Here is a 25,799-nt window from a genome sequence, read left to right on the forward strand (position 1 = left end):
AAAATATTTTTAATTGTAATATATAACCAAATTTACAATCTTAACCATTTTTAAATGTGTAGTTCAGTAGTATTGAGTACATTTACATTGTTGTGTGGCCAGTCTCCAGAATTCTCTTGCAGTCGCTATTTCTTGAATGGTGGTTTTGTCAGACATCTGCCTTGATGTTCATAACATTCCATTGAGGTAGGTGGAGTAATGGATAAATGTAGAACTTAACAGCTATGTGTAACTGAGATGTAGGAATTTGAGACTGACAAACCAGTAAGGAAATGTCATGATGTTTACTATTTCTTTTAAATTAAACCTTTAAATTGTGAAGTGTGACAGAGAACACAAAAATGTGTACACAGATCAAGCAACTCTGTAACCACAGCCCTAGTCAGGAGAACAGAATGGTGCCAACACTCTAGAAGCCCCTCGCAGTCATAGGCCTGTCCCACTTCCTCCTCCAATGCTCAGCTGTCCTTGCTTTTAAGGTAATGACTTTGATTCCTGGTTTTAATGCTTAATATACATCTCTAAACATATTGTTTAATTGCACCTATTCTTTCAATAATATAAATGCAATCAAAGTATTTTTTTAACCTTCAGTTTTTGTGAAACTCATCCAAAATAATGCAACTGTAAGTTTATTTTTGCGGATAGAAAGTATTTCCTTATCTCTCCTCCCCCCCCCCCCCCCCAATCCCACTTTACCATTGATGTATATTTGCACTGCTTTCTGTTTGAGGATATTACAAATAACGTGCAGTTGAGGTAGGTGGAGTAATGGATAAATGTAGAAATAAGTATTCTTTTACATCTTGGATTTTCTATGCATACATTTTTGTGAGTTTTTACCTAATAAAGTAGAATCGCTAATTATAACGAAGGTTTTTGTTCACATCCTAACCAGTTCTTGTCAATCTAATTTTGCTTCTGTTCAATTGAACAATGGTTTTTAATTGTTTAGTTTTCCTTTTCTGATACCAATGTGGTTGGCCTTTTGAAATCTTATTTGTAAGGTTTTAGTTCTAATCCATTTTTCTGTTGATTTTTTAAAATATATTAATACAAGTTGTTTCTTACAGTATGCCTAGGAATTTGTTACTTGAATGTCTTAATCTTTTGTGTGCCAACAGATTTCTATCCCCCTTTTAAAAACTTTTTTCCTAAGCTGAGGTGTGAAGATAGTCTCTTGTATTCTTTTCCAGAAGATTTATTGTTTTTATCTTTTATACTTAGCTTAGAAATTCATTTGTTGAGTGTGAATTTTTTGTTTAGGGTTTTATTTGGTTTGCATGTGTATGCCTAATTGTCCATGCATAATTTATTGAAAAGACCATCCTTTTCCTACAGCTGTGCAGTACTCCTGCAGTAAACCAGGTGTCAATGTGAGTGTATTCTTGACTCTGTGTTATTCCATAGTGTTTGTTGACTTAATGTAACTTGAAGATATAATTAAGATATGGAAAAGCAAGTCCCTCTCCCTTCCCCACTGTGTTCTTTTAAAGTCTTGGTTGTTTATGGCCCTTGGTTCTAAAACTTACATGAAAAAAAACCGAAGTTGTCAGTAACAAGAAGAAAAAGCTTTTTGGAAAATTAGCACTTTTAAAATATTGAGTCTTCTATGAACATGGCATATTCTTTGATTTATAGAGGTCTAGATCATCTTTAATTTGTTTTATAGGTGTTAAATGGGTCATGCACATTTTCATAAGTTTTATTACAAGGTATACATTACTTTTGATAAATGCTGCATTATAAAATTTTATTTTCCAGTTGTCAGTATTTAGAAAGTTTAGTTTTATATGTTGAGATTGTACTCAATTATTTGTTAAATTCATTCTAATAATATATTCAGATTATTTTTATTAAACGATGCCATCCTAATTGGGGAATTGCAGTTTAATTTCTAATGGTTATATGTTTAATTTTCTTGCTTTTGCTGCACTGGTTAGGACATCCAGTATAGTACTAAATAGAAAAGGTAACATCCTTGTTTTCTTCTCTCATGGGAAATTTTTGGTATTTCACACATAATCTATATTTTTCTGTGGATATCTTTAGATTAAAATTAGATTGAGAACATATTTTCACAGTTGGTTAATGAGTTTTTATAATGAAAGAGCTTTATCAAGTGATTTTTAAAATTTATTTAGATGATTTTGGTTTTTCTCCTTATTCTGTTAACATAGTGAATTAGAGACTTTTTGTTCACAGTATAAACTAAATTTGCATTCCTGGACTAATGATCAGTGCTTGATAGAATTTGTTGATGTAAACCATTGGTGCCTGAATTCTTCTTTGTGCATATGTTTTTAATTACATATTCAATTATTTTAGAGTCACAAATGTTTTTTTATATCAGTTTGGTAAGTGATTTTTTTAAGGAATTTGTCCATTTCATCTAAATTTTCAAATAGATAAATGCAAAATTATTGCTAATATCACTTAATGATTATTTTAATGTCTGAATATTTTATAGTTGATGTTCCTTTATTCTTGACAAATTGTTGTAAACTGTCATTTAGTTAATGCATATTTTAATTTCATTATACTTTATTTGAACCATGAGTTTACGTTTCTTGATTTTCAAATATGGCGGTTTTCTAGTTATTCCTTTATTGTTAATGTCTACCTTAAATACATTGTATTCAGACACTGATTTTAATCCTTTGAAAATGGTTAAAATCTGTTGTCATCCTCTGTGTGTCCACATCCATGGAGCTTGTTCTGTTATTTACTAAAAAGGATGTGTCGTAATCATATATACAATAGATTTGCCTGTTTCTTGAACTTTCAGTTTTATGTTTTGAACCCATACCAGGTATATCTACTTTTGAACTTTTGGGGGAAATATCAGACTTTATTTTCAGTAATGCTTTTTGTTAAAACCTGATTAGTAATAGTGTTATATAGGGTGATCACTTTTTCATCCTTTTAAGGTGTCCTACTTAGGCTTTGTTGAGTTTTTAACATGTAGCTCATTGATTTTCATTTGGGATTTTTTTTTTTAATTCTCTGCCATCTTTAAATATTGCTTCTGCCCCAGTCTCTTTGCTCTCCTCTAAGATCTGATTAAGCATAATTCGACCTTTGTGGGCTCTATCCTTCTCCATTCTGTATATTCTACTGACTCACCTAGTATCGCTAATCTGATATTGAACTCATCCATTTTGAATACATTTGTCTTTTCCCTCAACTTTCCTTTTTATGGTTTATAGGAATATAAAAAGTAGAGACCTATGTCAGACCATTTCATATATTTGATGTATATGGGAATGATTTTTAGGCCTTTAATGTATTAATTGAAGTGAGTCTTATTCCTCACCTGAGGATATGTTTATTGATTTTGAGAGAAACATTAGTTACCTGTTGTACGTGCTCCGACAGGATTGAGCCTGCTGCCTAGGGATGTGCCCTCGCTAGGAATTAAACCCACAACCTTTTGGTGTAAGGGAGGATGCTCCAACCGACTGAGACAGGTGAGTTTTACTTTATAACTATTTATTGAAAGACGTATTTCTCCCATTTAATTGGCACCACTATAGATATAACTATTTATTGAAAGACGTATTTCTCCCATTTAATTGGCACCACTATAGATATAACTATTTATTGAAAGACGTATTTCTCCCATTTAATTGGCACCACTATAGAAAAACAGTGTTGATCTACTTCTGAAGTCTCTATTCCATTCATTTGTGTGTTCTCACACCAGTTGTAGTTCCACAACTTTTAATATTAACCCTGGGAATACAGGTACACCTGTCTTAGGTGACCATACATCCTCATTTGCCTAACTTACAATTGACATAGGATTAATCCATAATCCAGAAAATGTAGTCTTGGTTGGGGGGGATTTTTATTCTTAATCGAAGTAGTATAAATTACATATGAAAAGGAACATATCTACCAGAGTAGCAAAAATGTTTGTTAATGGGGATTATAAAAATATTCATACATTGTCAGCAGGAACTCAAACTAGGAATCACCCCGGAAAACTTCAGCCAGTAGCTGATGTAGTTGTAGATACAAATCCCCATATCTCAGCAATTCTTCTAGGTGTTAGTTATTGGTGTTCTAGTGTGGTCTGAAGTCAGCCATCAGATGTATTGGTTCTGGAGTGGCTCCAGTGCAGGCCAAGTCACCCACAGTTTGTGTGAGACATGGACCACTTGGGATCTACAAAATATGTGGTTCGTTGCTGCTTGTGCTGGGCTTGGGGCCTCTTGAAGCTAACCACAGAACCAGGCCAAGACTTGTCATTGCTTGTTGTTTCAGTGCTAGTTGAGATTGGTTGTCACTTGTGCTTGGGGCTGCTTAGCAAGAGGTACAGAGCGTGCTTGTCTGGGGGTGGTATATCTTTGAGAGATTTTAGGAAAATCCACAAGCTGAACCTAGGCAGGTTGCTTATGTGGATGGAAAAGTGGCTTGGATCAGGCGTGCAAGTTGGGTAGGGCCTCGGAATTACCAGAGTGAGGTGTGCAGTGTTAGCCAGGTTAATGGAGAGCAGAGATTTGGTGCCTTTCTGTGACTGCTGGTTGAATAGGGGGAGGGTTCAACAAAAGAACTGTACCTGCCAGCATTTCCAACCCTCACACTGTAGATAGAGAGCTCTGTGCTTTTCTGTATGTCCTTGGTGCTGATATAGGTGCTGCCCCCAGTGCTAGTGAGCAAGTCTCTTTTTGGGCTCCTCAATTGGGACTCTAGCAGCAGTGTCTCACTTGTATACAGTCGCCACCAGTTTTCACAGCCAGATGTTATGGAGACTCCACAGAACCGAGCTCCAGGTTGGCGAGCCACGAGTGGTGCTGGGAGCCCTCGCTCCTTGGGGATGACCTCCACAGCTCATATATCCCTCCGATTCTTATTTGAGTTGGATTTTGGTTACATGAAATAAGGAAAATCATTCAGTGATTTGATTTTTCCACTGTGCTTTTGTTATAAGGGTTCTGGAAAACAATCCGTGGTCTATAGCAACTGAATGAATGCCCACTGAAGAAAAAGTCATTAATGGGAAATTTCATGGTGTAAAGTATATTCATTTTTGCTCTACTCCCTCCATGGTGTAGCATGGTTGGGAGAAAGCAGCCACCTATCTCCTAGTGACCTCTCTGAAATAAAATAAGGGAGCAGACCACTTACTTGCAACATTCTAATGTGTCTGGGGCTGCCTGAGGACCTGGTCCCTGTTTCACTTAACTTGGCTCAGATCTCACTCAGGCTTGGAAAAGCTGCAGAGAGACTATAGATCTGGAGATGCTTTAGCAAGAAACAGGGGTAGAGAAACAAAAGAGAATATCTGAGGTCCTGAGAAGTCAGGAAAATCTGGAAAAATAAAGACATTTCAACACAGCCATTAACACCATTTTGCTCCACTCTGGTGATTACCTGAGACCCCAACTTATTTACGTGGCCTGAGCCTTTTCACAAAGAAAAGCTCCCAAAGTACTCGGTGGCCTGCTGGAGACCACTCTAGAGCACCAACAACAAACTCTACAAATGACACAGCTGAAGGGCGAACTCAGCCCTTACACAACAGCTCATAGCTAGAGCCAGTGCACCTGAAGATTAACCCACGCACTGACCTGCAGCACACCTTCTACATAAGACCTCTCTGCCAAGACTGGGAAAGGTAGCAGATCTGCTTAATGTATAGAATCAAGCACGGAATCGGCCAAAATGAAGACATGAACATGTCCCAAGTGAAAGAACAGGATAAAACTCCAGAAAAGAGAACTAAATAAAATGGAGACAAGCAAAGTATGGGTTATAAAGATACTCAATGAACTTCAGGGAAGAATAGATGAACTCACTGAGAACCTCAACAAAGAGAAACCATGCAAAAGGACCTGTGGGAAATGAAGACTACAGCAGAGGATTAAATCAGCAATGCAGAAGACATGGTGGTAGAAAACAAATCAGAACAGCAAAAGAATTTAAGTGATGAGAGTTTAGGGACCTCTGGTACATCATTGAGCATACTAACATTTGTATCATAGTGCTGCCAAAGGAGAAGAAACAATGGAAAACATCCCTAACCTGGTGAATGAAATAGACATACAAGTCCAGGAAGCACACAATTCCAAGGAAAATGAACCTAAAGAGATGCACACCAAGACCCATCATAATTGAAGTACCAAAGGTTAAAGGCAAAGAGAGAATCTCAAAAGCAGTTATGTAAAAGGGAGCTCCCATAAGACACTCAGCTCATATTTAAAGTTTTGGGGTTTTTTAAACTGCAAGTCAAGAATTCTATACCTGTCGATATAGTTTTGCTTCCCAAATAAGTAGAAGCTGAGTTCATTACCACTACACCTGCCCTGCAAGAAATGAAGTCTTTCCAAGTTGAAACAAAAGTCATTAGACAATAACTCAAAGCCATAACATTTTTTCTTATACAGGATTTCAAAGAAAAACAATTTTAAGTCTAATGGGTACACAATATATAAAGATACATTTTGTAATGTCAACGAAGAGTTGGAGCTATAAAACATTTTATATGCGATTGAGTTGGTATTAATTTTAAATAGGTTGTTATAACGTTAGCATATTATATGTAATCCCTCTGTTAACCAGAAAGAAAATAAACTACATTCACGCAACACTTAATAAGGAAATGTTCTGTGAAATGCATTAAGCGATTTCCTTGAGCATTCGTATACCAGTAATGTACTTATACAAACCTATATGCTATACATAGGCCAATGGAATAGAATAGAGAGCCCAGGAAGAAATCCTTGCATAAATTGTCTAATATTTGATACAGGTGTTCAATGGGGAAATGAAAGTTTTTCAAAGTTTTTCTTCAACAAATGGTCCTAGGAAATCAGAATAACCATGTGTAAAGTTGGGCTCTTACCTAACACAGTTTAGAAAAGTTAACTTAATAGATCAGAAACCTAAACATAAGAGCTAAAACTCTTGGAAGAAAACAGCGGAGAAGCTCCATAGATTTAGATTTCTTGGCTATAACAACAGAAGCACAAGCTACAAAAGAGAAAAAAGAGAAATTGGACTTGATCAATATAAAGAACTCTTAGAACTCAACACATAAAACCCAATTTGAAAATGAGTAAAGAAGCTGAACAGATAATTCACCTAAAGATATACAAATGGCCAATAAATACATTAGACACTCACCATAACTAATCATTAAGGAAATGCAAATCAAAACCGCAATTAAGATAGTGCTCTATACCCATTGAGAAGATTATTATAAACAAAAAAGCAGAAAATGTAGAGAAATTCAAACTGTGTGCATTGCTGGTGGGATTGCAAAATAGTGTAGTCACTATGGAAAACAGTATGATGGGTTCTTAAAAAATTACAGAATTTTCATATGTTACAGCACTTCCACATCAGGGTATACACTGAGTGGCCAGATTATGATGATCTCTGAATGCATAATCTGGCCACTCAATATGCGTGTGTATTTTAGAGGCCCTGTGCATGAATTCGTGCATGGGTGGGGAGACATGGGCAGTTGGCCAGCCTTCCTGCTGGTTGAACTCCTGCTTGAGGGGACAATTTGCATATTAGCCTTTTATTATATAGAATATACACTGGCCAGATTATTATGTATTCAGAGATAATATGGCCATTCAGTGTATATCCTTAAAAGAATTGAAACGGACTCAAATACTTGTACTCCCAAGTTCATACAGCAGCTTTCACAATAACCAAAAGCTAGAAACAACCCAAATGTTCATGATGGGTAAATAAAATGTGATGTATATACATACAATGGGATATTATTCAGCATTAAAAATGAGGGAAATTTACCTTGAACACATTATGCTAAGTGAAATAAGCCAGACTAATATTCCACTTCTATGAGGTATTCAGTAAAATTCAATAGAATGGGAGGTATTGTCTAATGGGTACAGAGCTTCAGTTGGGCATCTAGAACCCAGCAAAAAATAAAATTAGCAAGTAGATCAACACATAACAAAATGTTAACTCAAATAAGCAAATGACTTCATTTGTACAAAGTCCAAATATAGGCAAAACCAAGCATCCTTTTTAGAAATACCAACTAGTGTATATTTTGTATTAGAAATACAAAATAGTGTATATGGGGGGGGCAGGGGATAAGAGGATGATTATTCCAGGAGTCAGGATAGTGGTGGTACCTGGTGTCAAACAGTTGGATACATTTCACTATCTTGTAAAAGGCATGAGCCCACCATCCCCACCCCCTAAAAATAGGCCTTCTCATATTTTACTTACCAGATAAGTTTATACTTTGAATTAAGGCTGGAAAATCAAAAAAACACAGTAATTACTTTTCCTCTCAGAAATAACATAGTTCCAAAACTATTCTCCCAGGTATTTTAAGACTAAACACCTAAACATGCCCACATCACTACTTTGCCTGGTAGTAACTTCTCACTAAATAAAACATTAACTAGATATGGTTAAATGTTCTTACAAACTGGTCATAGAATAACCATAAATGCTTATCTAGTAGATTTTTTTGTTGTGTTTGAAATAGTTTCACATCAAATTAATGATACAATTTGAGCTCATTTAGAGCCATCAATTCCACCAACTTTTGAATCCCTAAAAAACAGACACACAGATAGGTATAGTATTTAATCGAAATATATTTGTCTAATATCTACAGAGTGTGAACATTTGGTCTTAAGAAAGCAGACAAAAGGCACAAGTTAGTATTACTACAGAGAAGCATTCATGCTACTGGATTTTATAAATATTCTTCAGAGTGGCACAGTAAAAAAATAAGCAGTAAGCAAAAATCAAATGTTATTTTTTCCTTCCTTTATATTCTAGTGTCTTGACCTCGTTTGTAAAGGCTGAGGACTGAAATTCAACTGAAACCATGGAACACTTAGGCAGGCTTCATTTTAATCACAGTGGTTTTCTTGCAGAGTTTGGGTCAATTAATAGAGGTGCACTAAAAAAAAATCCACAGGAAATTTTCCCCAAAAAAACTAAATACAAGATTGAAGCTGTGGTTGTGCATGTTTATTATATGCATGCATGTATTCTAAAGCCCTTTTTTCATCATAAAAGTAGTGAAGTCTCCATATGACTTGTTTTCTACTATAAAAGCAGCAGCTTCTAAAAAATGTATGACTAGTGCTTTGAGCAGAATAAATGGTCAGTGTCTGGGGCAAGTAGATGGGAGGCAAATTCCAAGGTGAGGCTGGCCCTAGGTTTACCCAGAGGTGCTCCACTCGGAAAGGCGCTGGCGTAAACCTGGAATAGCTTCCTGCCCGCTCCCATTCAGCAGCAAATAGCTGTGTCTGTCTCTGCGGAGTGGACAGGTGAAATGCTGTGGGGTGAGGGTGGGAATCACAATAATTTTGAAATGAGATGAGCCATTTTTACCAGATGGATATCAGTTGGGCCATGCCAATTCCCTCCCACCCCCGGCCTTTTTTTTGTTTTGACAGGAGTTGACTACATGAGAATACTTTTGTAAATGCAAAACATTTTTGGCAGAGTGAAAAATAGAAAAGGCCAATCCTTATTGATAAAAAGGAGCCCATAATTACCCACTTAACTCTTGGTAAGTGAAGTATTTACATGTGTATTAATCAGCAGACGTGTGAACATAGAGTATGCCAAGAGCTCACAACTGTAGACACATGCCCCAAATGGCTCTTGAATAAACGTAATCCTATAGCAGAGTTTGGAGTACATTTTTCACAGTATAGAATTTCTCAGGTACTATTTCTTGAATGATACCAAGCGGTCTCAGTGAACACCAAGAGAACCTTGATACTGTACCACTTTAATTCCTACAAAAAACGGGCTCTTCCTGAAGGCTCCGCACCTCCACCCGGTCAGTGTGCCTTCCACAGGGGATTGAAGTAGACCCAGCCATCACCCTGTAAGAGAGAGGAGGAGACCTCAGCACGCAAAGGGGAGGAAGAGTCCAGACTCTGTAGGTTGGAAGCCCAGGACCACCATGCAAAGCACTGTTAGCATCTTGTCAGGACCACCACCAGTATGTGTGTCTGCCTTGTTCCTGGCATCTCAGCTGTGCCAGGCTGGTGGTCTCACTACCCCTCCTCAGCTCTTAAAGCCCATATGATCTTTGCATGCTAGCATTTTAGGAGGAAACCCCACAAAAACAACACGGGGCGGGGGGGGGGGGGGGGGGCTTTGTTTGTTTACATAATGGAATATTGAGAGGAAGGAGCTCTTTTAAACAGCAGGATAACCTATCAGCCTGGAGGGGAATGGCCAACAAAAGCTCTCAGCAGCAGGAGTAGTCACAAATCAGCAAACACTAGAAATAGCACCAGTCCAACACCAGGGAGAAAGGCAAGAATCAAGATGGTGCACTCCGCCTGGTGCTAGGCTAGAAGGGCATATACTAAATGGGAACGATTCTGCTTTGGGGGTGATTTTTATTCCTTACATATCCTCAAGCCTTCTCTTAGGAACACAAGGGCTTTTAGTAAACTCAGCAGGGAACAGTATGTTTTCTTTTGTCATTTTGTTTTTTGAATGTGCATCTTTCCACAGAAGCCAGACAAGCTAGTCTCAGAGAGACCAGATCCACCTCACAGAAGGATCCTTGAAGGACTGTGCGATGGTTAATTGTATATGTCAACTTGGCAGGCCATGGGTGACCAGATTACACACAATTTCTGAGTGCCTGTGTTTTGGGGTGAGATTAGCATTTGATTGGTAGATTCAGCAAAGGAGATTGCCTTCATCATCCAACTGAAAAGAAAACAAGTGGGAGGAGTCCACCTTCTTTCTGCCTCAATTCGGGACATCTCAGCTGCCCAGATGGGGCATTTACACTACCGGCTCCCCAATCCTCAGCCTTGGACTAAAATCTAAATTATACCATCAGCTTCCCGGGAGTCTCCAGTTGGCAAATGGCAGATCCTGGGGATTTTCAGCCTCCATAATCTATAAGCCAATTCCTCTAAATAAATCTACATGCAGTTATGTCTCCTGTTGGTTCCGTTGTTTCTCTGGTGAACCCTGACTGACAATACAGATTCATCTCATCTGGGCAAGGCTTCCAGACAAGATTCCCTCTCAGTCTCATAAAGGCAGTCTCCCCAGCAGGCCTTCTGCCTGAGCCAGAATCCAACCTAGGCGTCTAGGGAACAGCGGCTGCTTTCTGCTCCTGACCCAGAGTCCACCTCACGATCACTAAGTCACCCAAGGCCTTCTACCTACACAGTAACCCTTCCTTGTCACAGGCCAGGCCTACCAGCACCTGAGCCAAGTAACGCCCAGACAGATCTCAATTGGTTCTCAGTGTTGACTTTTTTAAATTTCTAAACAGCATGTGAAAACTTGTGAAGAATTGGACAGTTTGTGATCGCCTGGAGCTAAGTGGCAGCCACCCTCTTTAGATACAGACCCACGTCTGCCCCCTCCTCCCAGCCTGTTTCTCATGGATGCTGAGGGCCTGCCTGAAACTGGTCTCTGCACTCGCTCCCATTATTCCCTCTTCTGTTAGACTGCTTCCCTGTAGCTCCACAAGCCATTTCAGAGCACACGGTGCCTTGCCATTGCTCAGGGGTGGGATTTATTTCTGCCTCTGCATGTCACTCTCCTGCGTGGCAGCAGCAGCATCCAGGCACAGGATCGGGCCGGCCTGACCTAGCATGTCTGTCCTATTTGGCCCACAGGAGGCGGCGCTCTGAAAGGGCAGTTCTCAGTGGTGAAGGTCCCAGCCCACCCGGTGTGGAGCGGGCAGCAGGTGCTTCCCTGCAGCTAACGATAAAGCAGCAGGGGCCTGAGCTGCTGCTGACTGGGACAGCATCCAGGCCTGCCCTCCCTGGCAGACCAATGGGCTTTTCTGACGGAGGATGCCAAGAGGGACAGGGTGCTCGGTTCTGCCCAGGACCTCTCCTGCCCCATCTTTCTGTCCATCCGAACCACTGTGTTAGCCAAACAGACCCATCTGCCCTCAGGACAAGCACCTAAACAAGCCGCAAAGTTACCTCCTGGATAAAGTACTTGGGCTGCCACGGGGTGCGGAGGTTCTCCCGCTTCCGCTCCTCCAACCGCTGCTTGTCCTCCAGGCGCCGCTTCTGCTCGGTGGCGGCATCGATGTCCCCCAGCCGCAGGTAGCGGGTCACCTCCCGCCAGAGGTTCCTGGGGGTGACAGGAGGGGAAGGGGTCAGGCAGGGACAGCAGGCTCAGGGAAGGTCATCCTCCATGGGGGGGGGGGGGGGGCAGGAAGAGGACACCTGGGCAGGCCATCGTGGAGGCAGCTGCCTCAAAGCTGCTGGAACCAAGGATTCAGGGCTACCCAGCTATGCTACTACAACAAAGCAGGCACAAGGTGTTCACCATATTTTCCTCATAAACTCAGTCACATAACTCAATGACCCATGCTGTATTATCCCCATTTTAAAGGGAAGGAAAAACATTCATGTGAGGTGAATTGCTCAAGGTTAGTGAGCTGATACATATGGACAATGGCTAGTTTCCCACAGGGAAACCCTGTATTAGGAGTTAGGAGGGGAAGGGGGAGAGGAGTTGATTTTGTTGCAGGCTCTGTCTTCTCACCCATATCTACACAGGAAGTTAACTCACTGTGAAAGGCAGCCTACATTGGCTCCTATCCTGTGCCCTTTTTCTCGGAATTCCCAGCACCACCCGGTTTGTACACTGCTCCAGGGGTGAGGACAGGAGCTGAGGGAGAGCAGGGCACCGTCACCCATGCACTTCCTCAGCCACAACAGGATGAGGCGGGGCTGGGTCACAGCACTGTCCTTTTCATTGCCCTCACCCTGACACATCTGGTGCCAGGGGAGGGATGGCATAGGACATCCCAGTGGGGGTGCTCCCAAGAGCAGGACCTCCCATGAGAAGCCTCATCCTAAGACAGTGGCCCCAAGTTTAGAAGGCAGACGCCCAAGGATTAGAGGGGAAGTAGGGAAGAACTGGCCCCAGACAGCTCTGGCCAGACACACCCGGGGACCCAACTAACAGCATTACTAGGGCGGGGACCAGTGAGGCGTTGGGGGCTCATCTGGGGAAGACTCTGAACTTCAAAAGGAAGGGCGGAAAGGTGGGGAGGGTGGAAGCAGGTCAGTGAGGAAAACAGAAAGGAAGTCCAGGGGAGCCTCATGGCAAAGGGCCAGCAAGTGGCCGAGGCAGGGTTGTGGCTGGCATCACAGGGCACTGGCTCTGCCTTCATCCACCAGGGCTCCGGGCAAGGCAGGACATCTGCTCAAACCGAACTCAGCATCCAGAGCAAATGCATGGGTGTGGGCAGACAATGCAAGTATCTTCACTCTTCCCTGATGGGCAGTGGTTCCCTCCCCTCCAAGGGGGCTCGCCGGGGCCAGCATCACTGCGAGGGCTGGGAGAACTGGCCTAACCACTGCCCTCCCCACCCTCCCGCCCTCCCCCAGCCATGCAGGTAAGGCCTGGCAGACCTGCTGCATAGTAGGCTCAGGTGCTCTGAACAGCAAGGGAACCCCTGGACCAGATACTCTACCACCTTCCAGGGCTGTTTCCTAGGAACACAAGGTGGGCGGGGCTCAGTTTCCCTGCAGTTCAGCTCCATGTTTAGTCAAGTCTGCATAAGTAAGCCAAAAAGAGGTGGCACCCCTCTTACTCCCTTACCAGACCCCATCCCCACTCCTGGCTGGATCCCAAGTTCCCCTGGCTAAGAGAGGCAGCAAAGAGACTTGAGGAGTAGCTAACCTGCTCCATATCCCTAGAACAACAGCACAGGGCATCAGTTCTGTTCTCAGCTGCCAAACCAGCAACGACAGGCATGCCATGGTAGGAGCCGCAGGGTTCCTGGCCCTGGGAAGGCTCCGTTGAGGGAAAGGGGGTAGTTCTCTTCCTGCCCGCAGCCTGTCCCTTGTCCTGTGACTATCGCCAGTGGTGGGCTGAGCTGAAAAAGCCAGTGGGTGGCAGTTCATGCCCTCCATTTGGGCACAGAGAAGGTTACACTCTGCCCCCAAACAAGAACAGGAAAGTGTACTGGTCCTACAATGAAGCAGAGGTTCCAGAGGTACTGAGGCCCTGGTGGTACTAAACTCAGTTACAATGTATGGTTCATACGCACTCTTGTATCCTGCCTCAATTTTACAGAATTCACACTACCCATTGGTTACAAACTCTTCTTGTGAAGGCAAACCTTTCACCGAATCATCTATAATTCCATTTTAATCCTACCTCGTATTTCTAAAGAGCAGCATATGGTTTCAGATAAGGCAAATATTTTCTGTAAAGGGCCCGGCAGTAAACCTCTTGGTCTGGCAGGCCATATGGTCCCGGTCCCAACAACTTAACTGCCATTGTAGCAGGAGAGCAGCCATAACCAATAAGCACGACTATGTCCCCATAACGTTTTACAGATAGCAGCTCCAGGCTAGCTTTGGCCCCAGGCTACAGTCTGCTGACCTCCTGGATGAAAAACCAAACGGGCTTATTCCACGCAGAGCCTGCCCGTGTGCCTGCATAAGCATCACCCTAAGGGGTGGCGGCACATTCGTGCCATAACCAGACATGCTGACTGGTCAGATCCTCTGAGTTTCTTAGCCTTTTCCTCCTGCTGAACAGGCAGGCGGGTGTTTTTTATCTTGTTTAGGATTTTAAATAGATATAGATATAGATATAGATATTTAATTTTAAGCTGAAACTTTCTGAATTTAAGAACTCTCCCTTAGAATAGATTCCTAGAAATACAACACAAGACTAAACTGAATGATCCATGTAACCAAACCTCACGCGTTCCTACTGTAAGCACAGGGTACCGCATGTCAATCTGATCACACCCTTGTCGGCCCTGAATTTTTTAAAATTACGTCGCTAATCTGGTAAGAAAGAAAAGTGCCTCGTGGCTTCACCGCACGGTCCTTTGATTACTAGCAGCTCCCCGTGTTGAACTTTGGAATGAAGCAGCAGGCCAGCTGAGCTGACAAACTCTCTGGGGACAGGCGTGAAAAGTCTGCGGCAGACTGTCTTCACCCTCTACCCTCACCTGAAAGATCCAAAGGCTCTACTGCTCAATGGCACACCGAGAGAAATTTCAAATATCTCAACAAGTCAGAGCAGGATGCCCAGCCCGTGCCGTTCACTGAGCTTTCTAAGGCTTCCTCTCTGTCCCCGGGGCCAAGCGCGGAGAGAAAGAGCTGGAGAGAAACGGCCTGGCCCCACCTGGACTCCATGGGCCCCTGCTTCTCCAGGGGGCGGATCTTCTTGGGGCACACGGGCAGCGTGGTCGTGTCCACGACCTTGGTCTCCCCGTTGCTGTAGGTGAACTCTAAGGTGCCGTTCCACTCCCCGTGGACTTTACAGACGATGGTGTTGGTCGGGTTGTGCTTCACCTCTGCCGTGACCCTGAAGGGAGGGAGGAAAATCGAACACGCTGTGCGAGGTTCTAAAAACAGAGAGACTGGGAAAGGTGGACTCACGTTGGGAGATTCTTTTCTTCATGGGGTGGCATGGAGAGGAACTTTTTTTTAGTGTTTTGCTCAGAGTCTAGCTCTTAAAATGTGATCTAATGTCCGTGAACACAAAACGAAGCATTGATGGGCAAACTGGTGAGCGATGAATCAAGTCTAAAGATCAGTTAATAACCTAATGAAAGCTGAGCAACGCCTGACCTCGTGCTTGGCCTTGCCTGGGTACCTTTTGCTCACAGCCGCCTTCCAAGAGCTCTAGACGTGGCCGTGTGGAGGGTTGTGACCGCTTGCTTCACCGGCCCGGCCTGAGGGGCTCCAGGAGGCCAGCTCTGGGTAACAGCGGATCCCAGCTCCCTCTCTACCCGGGAGCTTGCTGCACAGTCGGAGGAACAGGGAGAAATGGGGAATCCTGCTCCAGGCAGCCAAGCACAGGGGGCCAACGCCTCTCTTCCTAACAGCCCAGCTCAGGTTGGACTTGAGCTTTCGAATGCAGGTTCCCAGGCCGCATCAGGAGGGTCCAGGCCACGCCCAGAGGAAGGGTGTTAGGGACATGCTGGGATAGGTTTCACAGTGGCTGCCCCAGAGGGAAGACACCAGATCGGTCGCATTCCCCAATTTCTGTGGGGCCCCACCACCGCTGATTTCAAGCTGCCACCTTGATAGGAGGTGGAGCTGGAGAGCAGGGCACGTGGTCACCCTGTGAGCCCCTGCCTCTGGCTCCAATGGCTCCAAACGGCCACTGAGGGCGCCCCCTTCCCCAGCGACAGACACTGTGGCATCACACAAAATGCCTTCCCCCAAAAAGGGCAGGGATGGCAGCCTGTTCCTACCCTGACTGAGCTGCTCTGGAGGAGGGATTTTCTTAACCGGAGCAATAAAAACTGTTGTGCTTCCGAAAACAGCAGACGGCGCCTTCCATGTCTTAGGCTCGGGCTTCCCCAGCTCCTAAGGCAAAGCTCTCACAGAGGATCTGGGGTTCGGGAGACTTAATGGAGCCAATTTAACATGAATGGGGGTGCTCCCGGGCAGAGTCTGGGTTCACAGATCAAACTGCCTCAGATCAGAGAAACAGGCTGCGGTCTCAGGAGGGGGAGTTTACCGTATCAAACGGAAGCATCTTTTTCCTCTGGTGTGTGTTTGCTGATACATCCCCAAATGATTTCACCCTAAGTTTACAGGAGAAGGGTTTTTTTGTTGTTTTGTTGTTGTTTTTAAACCTGCCATGGGAGGGGGAAACAAGCATCTCTTTTGAAAAAAGATCTGTGAACTTCATCTTGACTTTGAATGCGGGAACCCAATTTCTGGTGGAGAAACGAACCTCGGGGTGTCATGACGAGACAGAGACAGAGACAGAGACAGAGACAGAGACAGAGCCTCTCCGGCGCCTCCTACCTGTGGACCTTCCCTCCGTAGAAGGGCTTCGTGTGGAATATCACGGTCGCGGAGTACCCGGTCTTGGCACAGTTGATGCTGACTTTCCCTCCGAGCTCCACCCAGGGGATGGTGAGGATGGAGCGGGCGTAGGCACTGGGCAGGGTGAACACGTACTCCTCCCCGTGTTCCAGGAGCCTCAGCACACCTCCAGGGAGAGGGGGGGACACGGTCAGGCACACCGGCGCGACAAGGGGCCGCTGGGGTCAGAAGACCAGGAGGAACCAGGCCGCCCCCTGCCGAGGGCACTGCTCTCCCGCCTCCGCCAGGCTGGCTGCTCGTTCTCACCCGTTTATTTCTTTCTCGTGTGCCCCCCTGTGGGCCAGGCACCGAGAACACAACAGTGAACAGGGCGGACCCTCATTGAGACTCTGTGCAGTCACCCTGTCAGCAGTGCCAGAGCTGAGGACAATGGGGGGTGGGGGACCGGCTCTGAGCTGCAACCCTAGTGGATCCACGGCAGAATGAGGCCCCTTGTAACGGCATTTTACTGTAGCTAAACACGCCGCAGCCTGAGGCAGTCAGTTAAGAGGTAAGCCCATGTATTTGCACACAAAATTGCAAGGGGATCCATCTGAGATCTAGATTTTAAAGTTGAGTGGGTTGGGAAAATGGTACTTCTGACTCAGACAAAGAAATCCATGGCATGTGCTGGGTCCACGCAGGCGGAGAGTGAGGGAAAGAAAACACTTCTCTCCCATACCCGGCCCCACCAGGGAGCTGAGCCCGGGAACCAGGACCACTTGCTTTGCAGTATTTTGTTGCCGGGAAATAAGATCATGTGTTATAAGCTGGCACATTAATTAACATGCGGAAGGAGGCAACCAATCCATGTCTCTCCATCTCTCTCTCTCCATCTCTCTCCTCCTCCCCCCACCCCACCCATTCTCTTCCTTCCACTCTCTCTCAAAAAAATAAAAATAAAAATAAAAATGGCAATGAGAAAAATATCCTAACAAAAAAGAAAGCTTATTCCCCTATATCAGTGGTCGGCAAACTCATTAGCCAACAGATTCAAATATCAATAGCACAACGATTGAAATCTCTTCTGAGAGCCAAATTTTTTAAACTTAAACTTCTTCTAACACCACTTCTTCAAAACATAGACTCGCCCAGGCCGTGGTGTTTTGTGTAAGAGCCACACTCAAGGGGCCAAAGAGCCGCAGTTTGCCAACCACTGCCCTATACTAATAAAACTTAATGGCTGGATGACATTTTAAAAGTCATTCCATCAATGAATCGATAAAGCAATCCGTCAGCCACAGGGAGGGGGAGCATCCCGCAGAAGGTGCGGGCCATCTCCCGCCCCCTGGGCTTCCGCAGGAACGGAAGGCGGGAACTGCCTGGACGCTGCCCTCCTCCAGCACAGGGACGTCTCTCCTCCAGTGGCACAGCACGTGGGAATCGGAGGACACGGTAAAATTGAACCAAATGAAATGAATCTCCCAGAGCCCAGGTTCTGTTTTTAAACAAAGGGGGAGACTTCACCAGTCCAGACCTTGGGGTACTGGGTGGGCCTTTGCCATCCCTCGGAAACACAGGGCCCCAGAGAAGTCAGCATGGAGATCCACGCCACTCCCACTTCCTGTCACAGTCAGTGTGGACACGAACCTCCCTCGGGGTCCTGAGCACTCTCCTCCCTGCATCGTCCTCCCGGCTTTCAGCAGGAGCGCCTGAGTGTTCGCACCCGAGCTCCCAGCTCAGAGCACCGCAGGGGCCGGGACCTGGGCCGACACATGCCCGCTGGGACCTCCCACGCGGCCCTCACCCCCTCGGTGCCGCACCGGGGCAGCTCCCTGCCGGGGTCCGAGAGGAGGCCGAGCTGGGGAAAGTGTCCCTGGGATCAGGAGAGAGGCCAGAGATGGAAGACCGGGCCTCCACCCTTCCCCCTCCAGACACACCTGCCATCAGTTACCTTCTCAGCTTCAGGGAAACCGGCCTGCTATGCCCTCCACGGACCCTAACGTCCTCCGGCCGGCCACCCCCTCACCTGTCACCACCACCCCCCCTTCTACATTCGGGGACGCCTGTGACTCCCACACCTTCTCCAATTCTGGTTTCTCCTTCTGGCTCTTCCTTTGTCACCCCCTTTAGGTCTAGGTTTACATGTCACCTTCCCCAGTGGGGCCTTCCCAGCTGCCATCCCACCCTAAAGCTCTCTTGCTCTCTCTCCTCCCCTCCCTTCCAAGCTCCCCTCTCTGTTTCCTTTTTCTCCATAGCACAACCTTCCAACACAACACACGCAACCGTGTTTCCCTCGTAGAACGAAACAGAAGCCGCATGGGGACAGATGTTTTTTAAGGGCTGTCTTGTTCATGCAAGTGCCCACAGCTCCGAGGACCAGGTCTGCCTTCCAGGAGGAGCTCAGTGAGCATGTGTGAGGTGAACAGAAGGCGTTCTTATCTCATGGGAAGGGCTTTCAAGGAGCCTTATACGCCCTGAACTGAAAGCCCAGTTTTGAGTTCGGGTTTTTGTTTTTTGGGTGTTTTTGTTTTTGTTGTTGTTGTTGTTGTTTTCTGGGAAGTGTGTCTATATCCTTGAATCTCAAAAGGATTAGTGACTCAAAAGAAGGTAAAGAGCTGCTAACACAGAGGCCTGGGTTTCACAAGGATTATTATAGGATTCTTCAAACAATGCATCGACTTGCTTCACAGCTATTTGCTAAACGAGAGGCTGCCCAGGAGGGGTGTGATCGCACTGCAGCTCTGCTCACTTCAGAGCCCCCAGCTCTGAGTCCGGAGATTGGCCCCGGGAATTTTTATGAGCAGATTGTGAATAGGTACTGGTAGCCCTATCATCCTCATTGTCTGTGAGCCCCAGAACACCGGTGAGAATGAATACAAATGTGTCTCATGGGTTTGGAGCCAACTCTAATATTCATACAAAGCTGAAAATAAAGCCTATGTAAGGCCACTACACACATGCATATAGCATGTGAAGATGTGGGGGGGAGGGGGGCAGCCAGTTAGGCAAATAGCTACATCCCATCTAGCCCATCACCTTGGCCCCATTGGGAAATTACCAGGATCTGGTCCCAAAATAACAAAACCTTTCCCTCTTTCCCACCCACACGCTCACCCGCCAACTCACTCACCCCCCATTCCAAAACAAAATAAAAACAAGGAACTCCACAAGCAAAATCTTCTATCAGACATGCAAACGTCCCTGTGGAAGAGTCAAAACCGAACCCGACATGGGACATGGCTTACCTTCTCCGATCATCGAGACCCCCACGGACATGCCCATGAACTTGCTCTTGGTCCATACGTGCGTGTTGATGCACAGTCTCTTCTCCTTGCACTCACAGTAGAAGCAGGAGATGGGCGGGTGATGGGACACCTGCTCGGCCACAAACCGCAGCTTGTAGCTCTCCCCGGGGTCGTCGGCAATCAGGTGCTCGCGGCCGGGAGGCGAGCGGGGGGCAGTCCTCTTGGGCCTGACCCTGTCCCTGGGCACCTCCCAGGAGCAGTGGAACGTCTCGCCGATGATGGGGTTGTAAGGCTTCTTGGCCAGGGCCCCCTTGCGGCCCTCGTGGAAGGCGGTGAGGTAATACTCCACGAAGCAGATGACCCTCTCCTCCGGCGTGGCCCCCGCGGCCACGGCCAGCAGCAGGTCCGGGTGCGCCATGAAGTCCGCGTACATCTCCAGCAGAGACCGCTTCTCCAGGATGAAAGTGGGGAGCACCACCTGCGGTAGGAGGAGACACAGTCGGACAGGACTCCCTGTGATGACGCGGAAGAGTGGAAAGGAAAAACATGAAGGCTTCCACCCATCAACCAAATCCACAGGGGCTCCAGCCAGGGGCCAGGGGCTTCCGATTTGTACACAAATGACGAGTCAGGAGAAATAATGCAGAAGAAGCTGGAAGCAGGTGCAGCGGCAGACCGACGCCGACCTGGCTTTGGTGAACCCTGCTTTGATGATCTGAGTGATTTTCCTTCTCGGCCCCTCCGGGCTAAAAACAAGGGCCCCTGTCTCTCCACTGCCGTCACTCTGACCACACGGCTCCCCTTCACTCATTGCTGAGTGTGAAGATAACGGCTTGGAAGGACTTTCTCATGTTCTTCCTCCTTCAGGCACAGCCAGGAGGATGCTCAGTGTGTTCCCACAAACATGGACGTTGGGGTTTGCTAGTGGTCAAAGGGGGTCCGGGTAGACCAGGACCCACCATTAGTGAGAGTGTCCATTTGGGGATCTCTGTCAGAAGAGGAGCCCGTGAGCCCCGATGAGACGCGGGCAGGGTAGGAGGGTGGCCGGCCCCTGGCTGGGGGCTCTAGGAGGCAGGGCCAATGCCAGGCAAATGCCCACAGAGCTGACGTGAAGAAGAGGAACCGTGAGGGTCAGAAGAAACAAGCATAAGTTCCCAACAAGTAGGCTGGCACCCATTGAGAGTCTTCTGGTCAATGGGCAGCACAGGGGTACCCAGGTTGGTCACTGCCCATTGCTGTAGGTAAGTAGAAATCTGAGCGGCTCCGACAGGCATGGGACAAGGAAACTCCTCGTTGACACCAAGTGGATCCAAGTGGCCACTCAGGTGCCATATAACCCAAGTGCCTGTAACCCAGCCATTAAGTCACTTAAAGCAAATGAAGGGTGTTCTGGAACTGCGCTGGAGAGCAGGTAGTGCATGACTCCTGCTGATATGCAAAGGGAGAGCCTGTTTCTCACCACCCAACAGCGATGTCAAAATGACTAAGTTACTGGGTATCGACACTCCTCCCCGGCAGCCACATGACACAGCTCTTTTTGGCCTGAAGCACCTCACATTCCTCCTCCTCGTGTGGAATCGCAGGGTTCTGAACCTGGAAGCCTGGCCTTGACCTCTTGGCTCCTCCGTGACACCCTCCGAGTGAGGGCAGAGGAGCCACACGAGTTCAAGTTCAAGCAAGCTGACCAAGGTCATGCAGCTGGTGGACGTTCCCTCCTTACACGACCAGGCCTGCCCTTCCTTTACACAGTCCCTAACTCCCATGAGAACGTTTGCCCTGATCATGAATACCCTGGCTTACAGGTCTGTGGCCCTGCCTCCACTTCGGCTCGCTAAGACCCCTCCTTGCCAACATCTAGCTACAAAGGAAGACAGATGTCCTGAGAGGAAGAGACAGACAGGCAGGCCTGAGATTAGCAAAGCACCGAGATATCAGAGGGAACTGGAGGAAGCCCGGCCCACCGCAGAGATGAGGTTGGTATCGTTTTTAATGTTCTTCTATCTTTCATTTAAAATCTCTGACAGAGGAAAATGGACCCGTGTTAAGCAAAAAAGCAACCAGATGTAAAATGGAACATGTAACACCATCTAAGAATCATAAAAAGACCCTGAATGCTAACCTATCTGTCTTGATGATAGAACTGAATGGTTTTTATATTTTTTTTCTGGGTATCGTTCTGCTTTGCTTTTATAATGTACTGGGAGATGAAACATTCTTTAAAATACAACCATCAAATGAAAGGAGATTTCCTCATTTCCTTTCTGCAGCAACTTGACAAAATTGAGAATCTCAAGGATCTGAGCTGGGAAAGTAATTCCTGCCTCAGAATGGCCTTCAGATGCCACTGTTCCCGCTGCTGGAGGCCCTCCTGTGGGACAGGCCGTCACTCAGCACCACCGCCACGCTCTCCGAGTCTGCTCTTCCAGGCGCTGGCTGTTCTCCCCGGGGCCTCCCCCCACAGGTGGCTAATGGCAGAATAAAGAAGAAAGACAAGCCCGCCCGGTGTGGCTCAGTGGGTGAGCATTAACCTATGAACCAGGAGGTCATGGTTTGATTCCTGGTCAGGGCACATATCCGGGTTGTGGGCTTGGATCCCCAGAGTGGAGCACACAGGAGGCAGCCAATCAATGATTCTCTCTCATCGTTGATGTTTCTCTCTCTTCCTCTCCCTTCCTCTCTGAAATATATATATTTTTTTAAATGCAGAGAGGCGTAATAACCCCACACACTCACCATCTCTCCTTCTCCTGTCCCCCAGGGCCACTCAACTTCTCCAAGAATCATAGGCCTTAAGTAGCCTGGGAAAACCCATCAAAGAGGCTAAATTAATTAGAAAGAAAAGTCACAAATGTCCACATCATCAGATTATCCCCAAATCACTCCATGTCCTAATCTCCCTTCCAGGGCCCAGGGGACCCTCTGATCAGGAGGAAAGCCAGGAGGGAGCAGGCAGGATTACAGCGAGGTGGTCAGCCCTGACACTCAGAGCTCCAAGTGAAGGTGGTTCCACCATCTTGACACGTGCATGGCCACCTTTAAGACAGTAGGGAGGGTCCTCACTGCCTTATGACCCAGCGATTCCACTTCTGGAAATTTATCTGAAGAAACTCAAAACACTAATTGGAAAGAATTTATGCAGTCCTACACTCATAGAAGTATTACTTACAATAGTCAAGATATGGAAGCAACTCAAGTACCCATCAATAAATGAGTAGATATATGTGGTATATATCCTATCTAATAAAGAGGAAATATGCTAATTGACCCTCATGCTGTTGCAAAGATAACAGCACCCACAGCCAATAAGGAGGGGATATGCTAATTGACTGCTCTACCGTCAAAGATGGCGGCACCCACAGCCACAAGATGGAGGTGCCCAGTCCCCTCAGCCCCACCAGGGCAGCAGGAGCTCAGCAAGGCCAGGCCCACCTACCTCCAGAGTTCCGCAGTCCCCTCAGCCCCCAACCACCCAGGGCCAGCCCAAGGCACAGGCAAGCCTCAGATGGCAGCTACCCGGCCGCCCAAGACTCTGGTAACCAGGGCCAGCCAAGGCTTGAGCTGCTGGCAGTGACAGGAGCAGAGGTATGATGGGGCGTCGCCTTCCCCTGATGGCTGGGTTGCCTCCTGCCCCTGAGGGCTCCTGGACTGTGAGAGGGGGCAGGTCGGGCTGAGGGATCCCACCCCCTCCAGTGCATGAATTTTCATATTAAAAAGAAAGAAAGGGCATGCATAGTGAGCCCTCTGGAGAAGTACAGCTGTAGCTTCCTAACTGGCCTTCACTTCCTGTCATGCCCACCCTTACTTCTCTCCATATCGCAGCCAGAGTCTTCTGTCTGCCATCTCTACAAGAGGTAAGGTTGAATCTGGCCCCCACCTCCCTCTTGTCTCACATGACCTGACCCGTCACTTTTGGCCCCCAGCCCTCCCCCTTCCAAGCTCCCCTTCCCAGACACTCACATCCACCCGTTTCCCTGTCCTGCCCTCTCTCTGCCTCGTCTAAATGACACAGCTATTCAGCTCAAGAGTAACCTCTACGAAGCTTTTCCCAACAGCTCCTGCTGCCAAGATAAACCAACAACCTCCTCCTGCATATCTGCACTGAGCCCCACACTCATCTCCATCACAGCACCCACAATGCTCTTTTTGCTCTTATTAAAACTATAAAGAGGATTGGGACGATCTGGGGAACTCTTACATGGGCCATAGATGAAACAGTTTGGCAGCAATGTTAAATTTCCCAAGTGTGACAAATGTCATGTGTGAGAGGAATGTCCTATTGTTTGAGGATACTCATTACAACACACTCCGAAAGGGTTCATGAAAAATACACGCATACTCACAGATACACACAGAGGGGGAGAGAGGAAAATGGAAAGAGGCAGTGGAGAAGGAGAGAGGAAGGAAGAGAGGAGAAATAAATACCAAGCAGCAAAATGTTAACTGGCCAATAAAGGCAATCCGTGGAAGATCACTGTACTATTTTTGCAACTCTGCTGTAGATTAGAAAATGTACAATAAAAAAAAAAAAAATGGAGGAAAAAGAGAAAAAGGCTCTACTGCAGCACCTGAGAACTTATCCATTTTCCAAGACAACCCTCCCGAAATTACAGACTCGGGGAGTATGACCAAGCCCAGCCCACTAGCTATGTTTCTGCTCTTGACAATGGCGCTGAGGCTTTGTCAGAGATGGGAAAGTGAACACCTGGGGAGACAGAGCGGATGGGCTGGGCGCGGGATGACTGTTTCCCCTTCCATCCCTTCTCAGTGTGTTCGGATGATGTTTTTGTGCAGAACGTCAGACAGGTGCCTTTCAAAACCAGCACCTGGAACGCACTGGGCAAGACACCACACTTTTCACTGAAGCAGATTTCTCTCTCATACGATCTGCCTTCGCAAATAAGTCACTTCATCATCTGTTTCTCGGGCGGGGGACCCCGGAGCCGGAGCCAGGAATGGGTGAGTACTAATTGGGCTGTCTGCCTCCCATGGAGAGGTGAGTGATGGCCCAGCTGTACCGATGACGGCGTCCAAATGGCTAGAATCAGGGCCGCAGATTTATGGAGCCATCAATAAGGGCTGCCTTCTCTCCCATTAACATAATTAAGACAATGAACTACTTTGGGGAAAGGAAGAAAAAAAAGAAAGAGAAGATCTACACTCGGGACTCAGAGAACAATTAATTACATTTACAGCTGCATCAATCTAGAAGTAAGTAGCCAATCTTCAGGCAGGGCCCTAAGAACTTTGAAGTAATCCATCGCCCACCAGGAAAGTCAGAGTGCCCCCATCAGGGGGAACCACGGGCCTCTGCCAAGGAAGGCCCAGAGCAGGTGCAATTTTCTCCAAAGAATCATCCGGTAACTTAATAACCCTGAGAATTCCCTACATAACACAATGCCCTGTCCTCGCCCTGGCAAACCTACCCAGTGCCAATAAGCACACAAAGAGAGGCCAAGGCACCCTCCGAGATGGATCTGTGTAATCCTTTAAGGAAACAGGGGAAATACACACAAAAACCCAACCTGACAAAATAAAGGGCAGGTCATTCACCGCCAGGAAGGGTTAGTGGCACCTGTACCCACCAGCGGGTTTGTTTCTCTGCACGGCGACCATGGGATTGGATCACCAGGAAGGCTGCCTCCGGGGACCAGAAGGGATAGCGAGTGACAGCAGCAGCAGGGCATGCCTCCGTGTGCACAATGGCCTCGCTCTGGCTCCACTGTTTTGCTTCATCCTGGTTTCTCCTTGTGGCCACTTGGTCGTATCCATCTCCGTAGGCCAGTGGTTGGCAAAC

The 25,799-nt window shown here is 46.5% G+C and overlaps 1 protein-coding gene across 3 annotated transcripts in view; it reads right to left on the bottom strand.

The window, feature by feature from the left end:
• Nucleotides 1–8,577: 8,577 nt before the first annotated feature.
• OSBPL10 (oxysterol binding protein like 10) overlaps nt 8,578–25,799 on the bottom strand; it is a 196,882-nt gene continuing 179,660 nt past the window's right edge. For all 3 annotated transcript variants that reach the window (XM_084902489.1, XM_084902487.1, XM_084902488.1), the window contains 5 exons: nt 20,006–20,483; nt 16,758–16,944; nt 15,118–15,300; nt 11,937–12,090; nt 8,578–9,848 (listed from right to left, as the gene is read on the bottom strand). In XM_084902489.1, the coding sequence (XP_084758615.1) occupies nt 9,804–9,848; nt 11,937–12,090; nt 15,118–15,300; nt 16,758–16,944; nt 20,006–20,483 (1,047 nt within the window). In that variant the 3' untranslated portion in view covers nt 8,578–9,803. The remainder of the gene's footprint in view (nt 9,849–11,936; nt 12,091–15,117; nt 15,301–16,757; nt 16,945–20,005; nt 20,484–25,799) is intronic.

This window comes from Pipistrellus hanaki, assembly GCF_964339955.1.
Source record: "Pipistrellus hanaki genome assembly, chromosome: 13".
Taxonomy (NCBI): domain Eukaryota; kingdom Metazoa; phylum Chordata; class Mammalia; order Chiroptera; family Vespertilionidae; genus Pipistrellus; species Pipistrellus hanaki.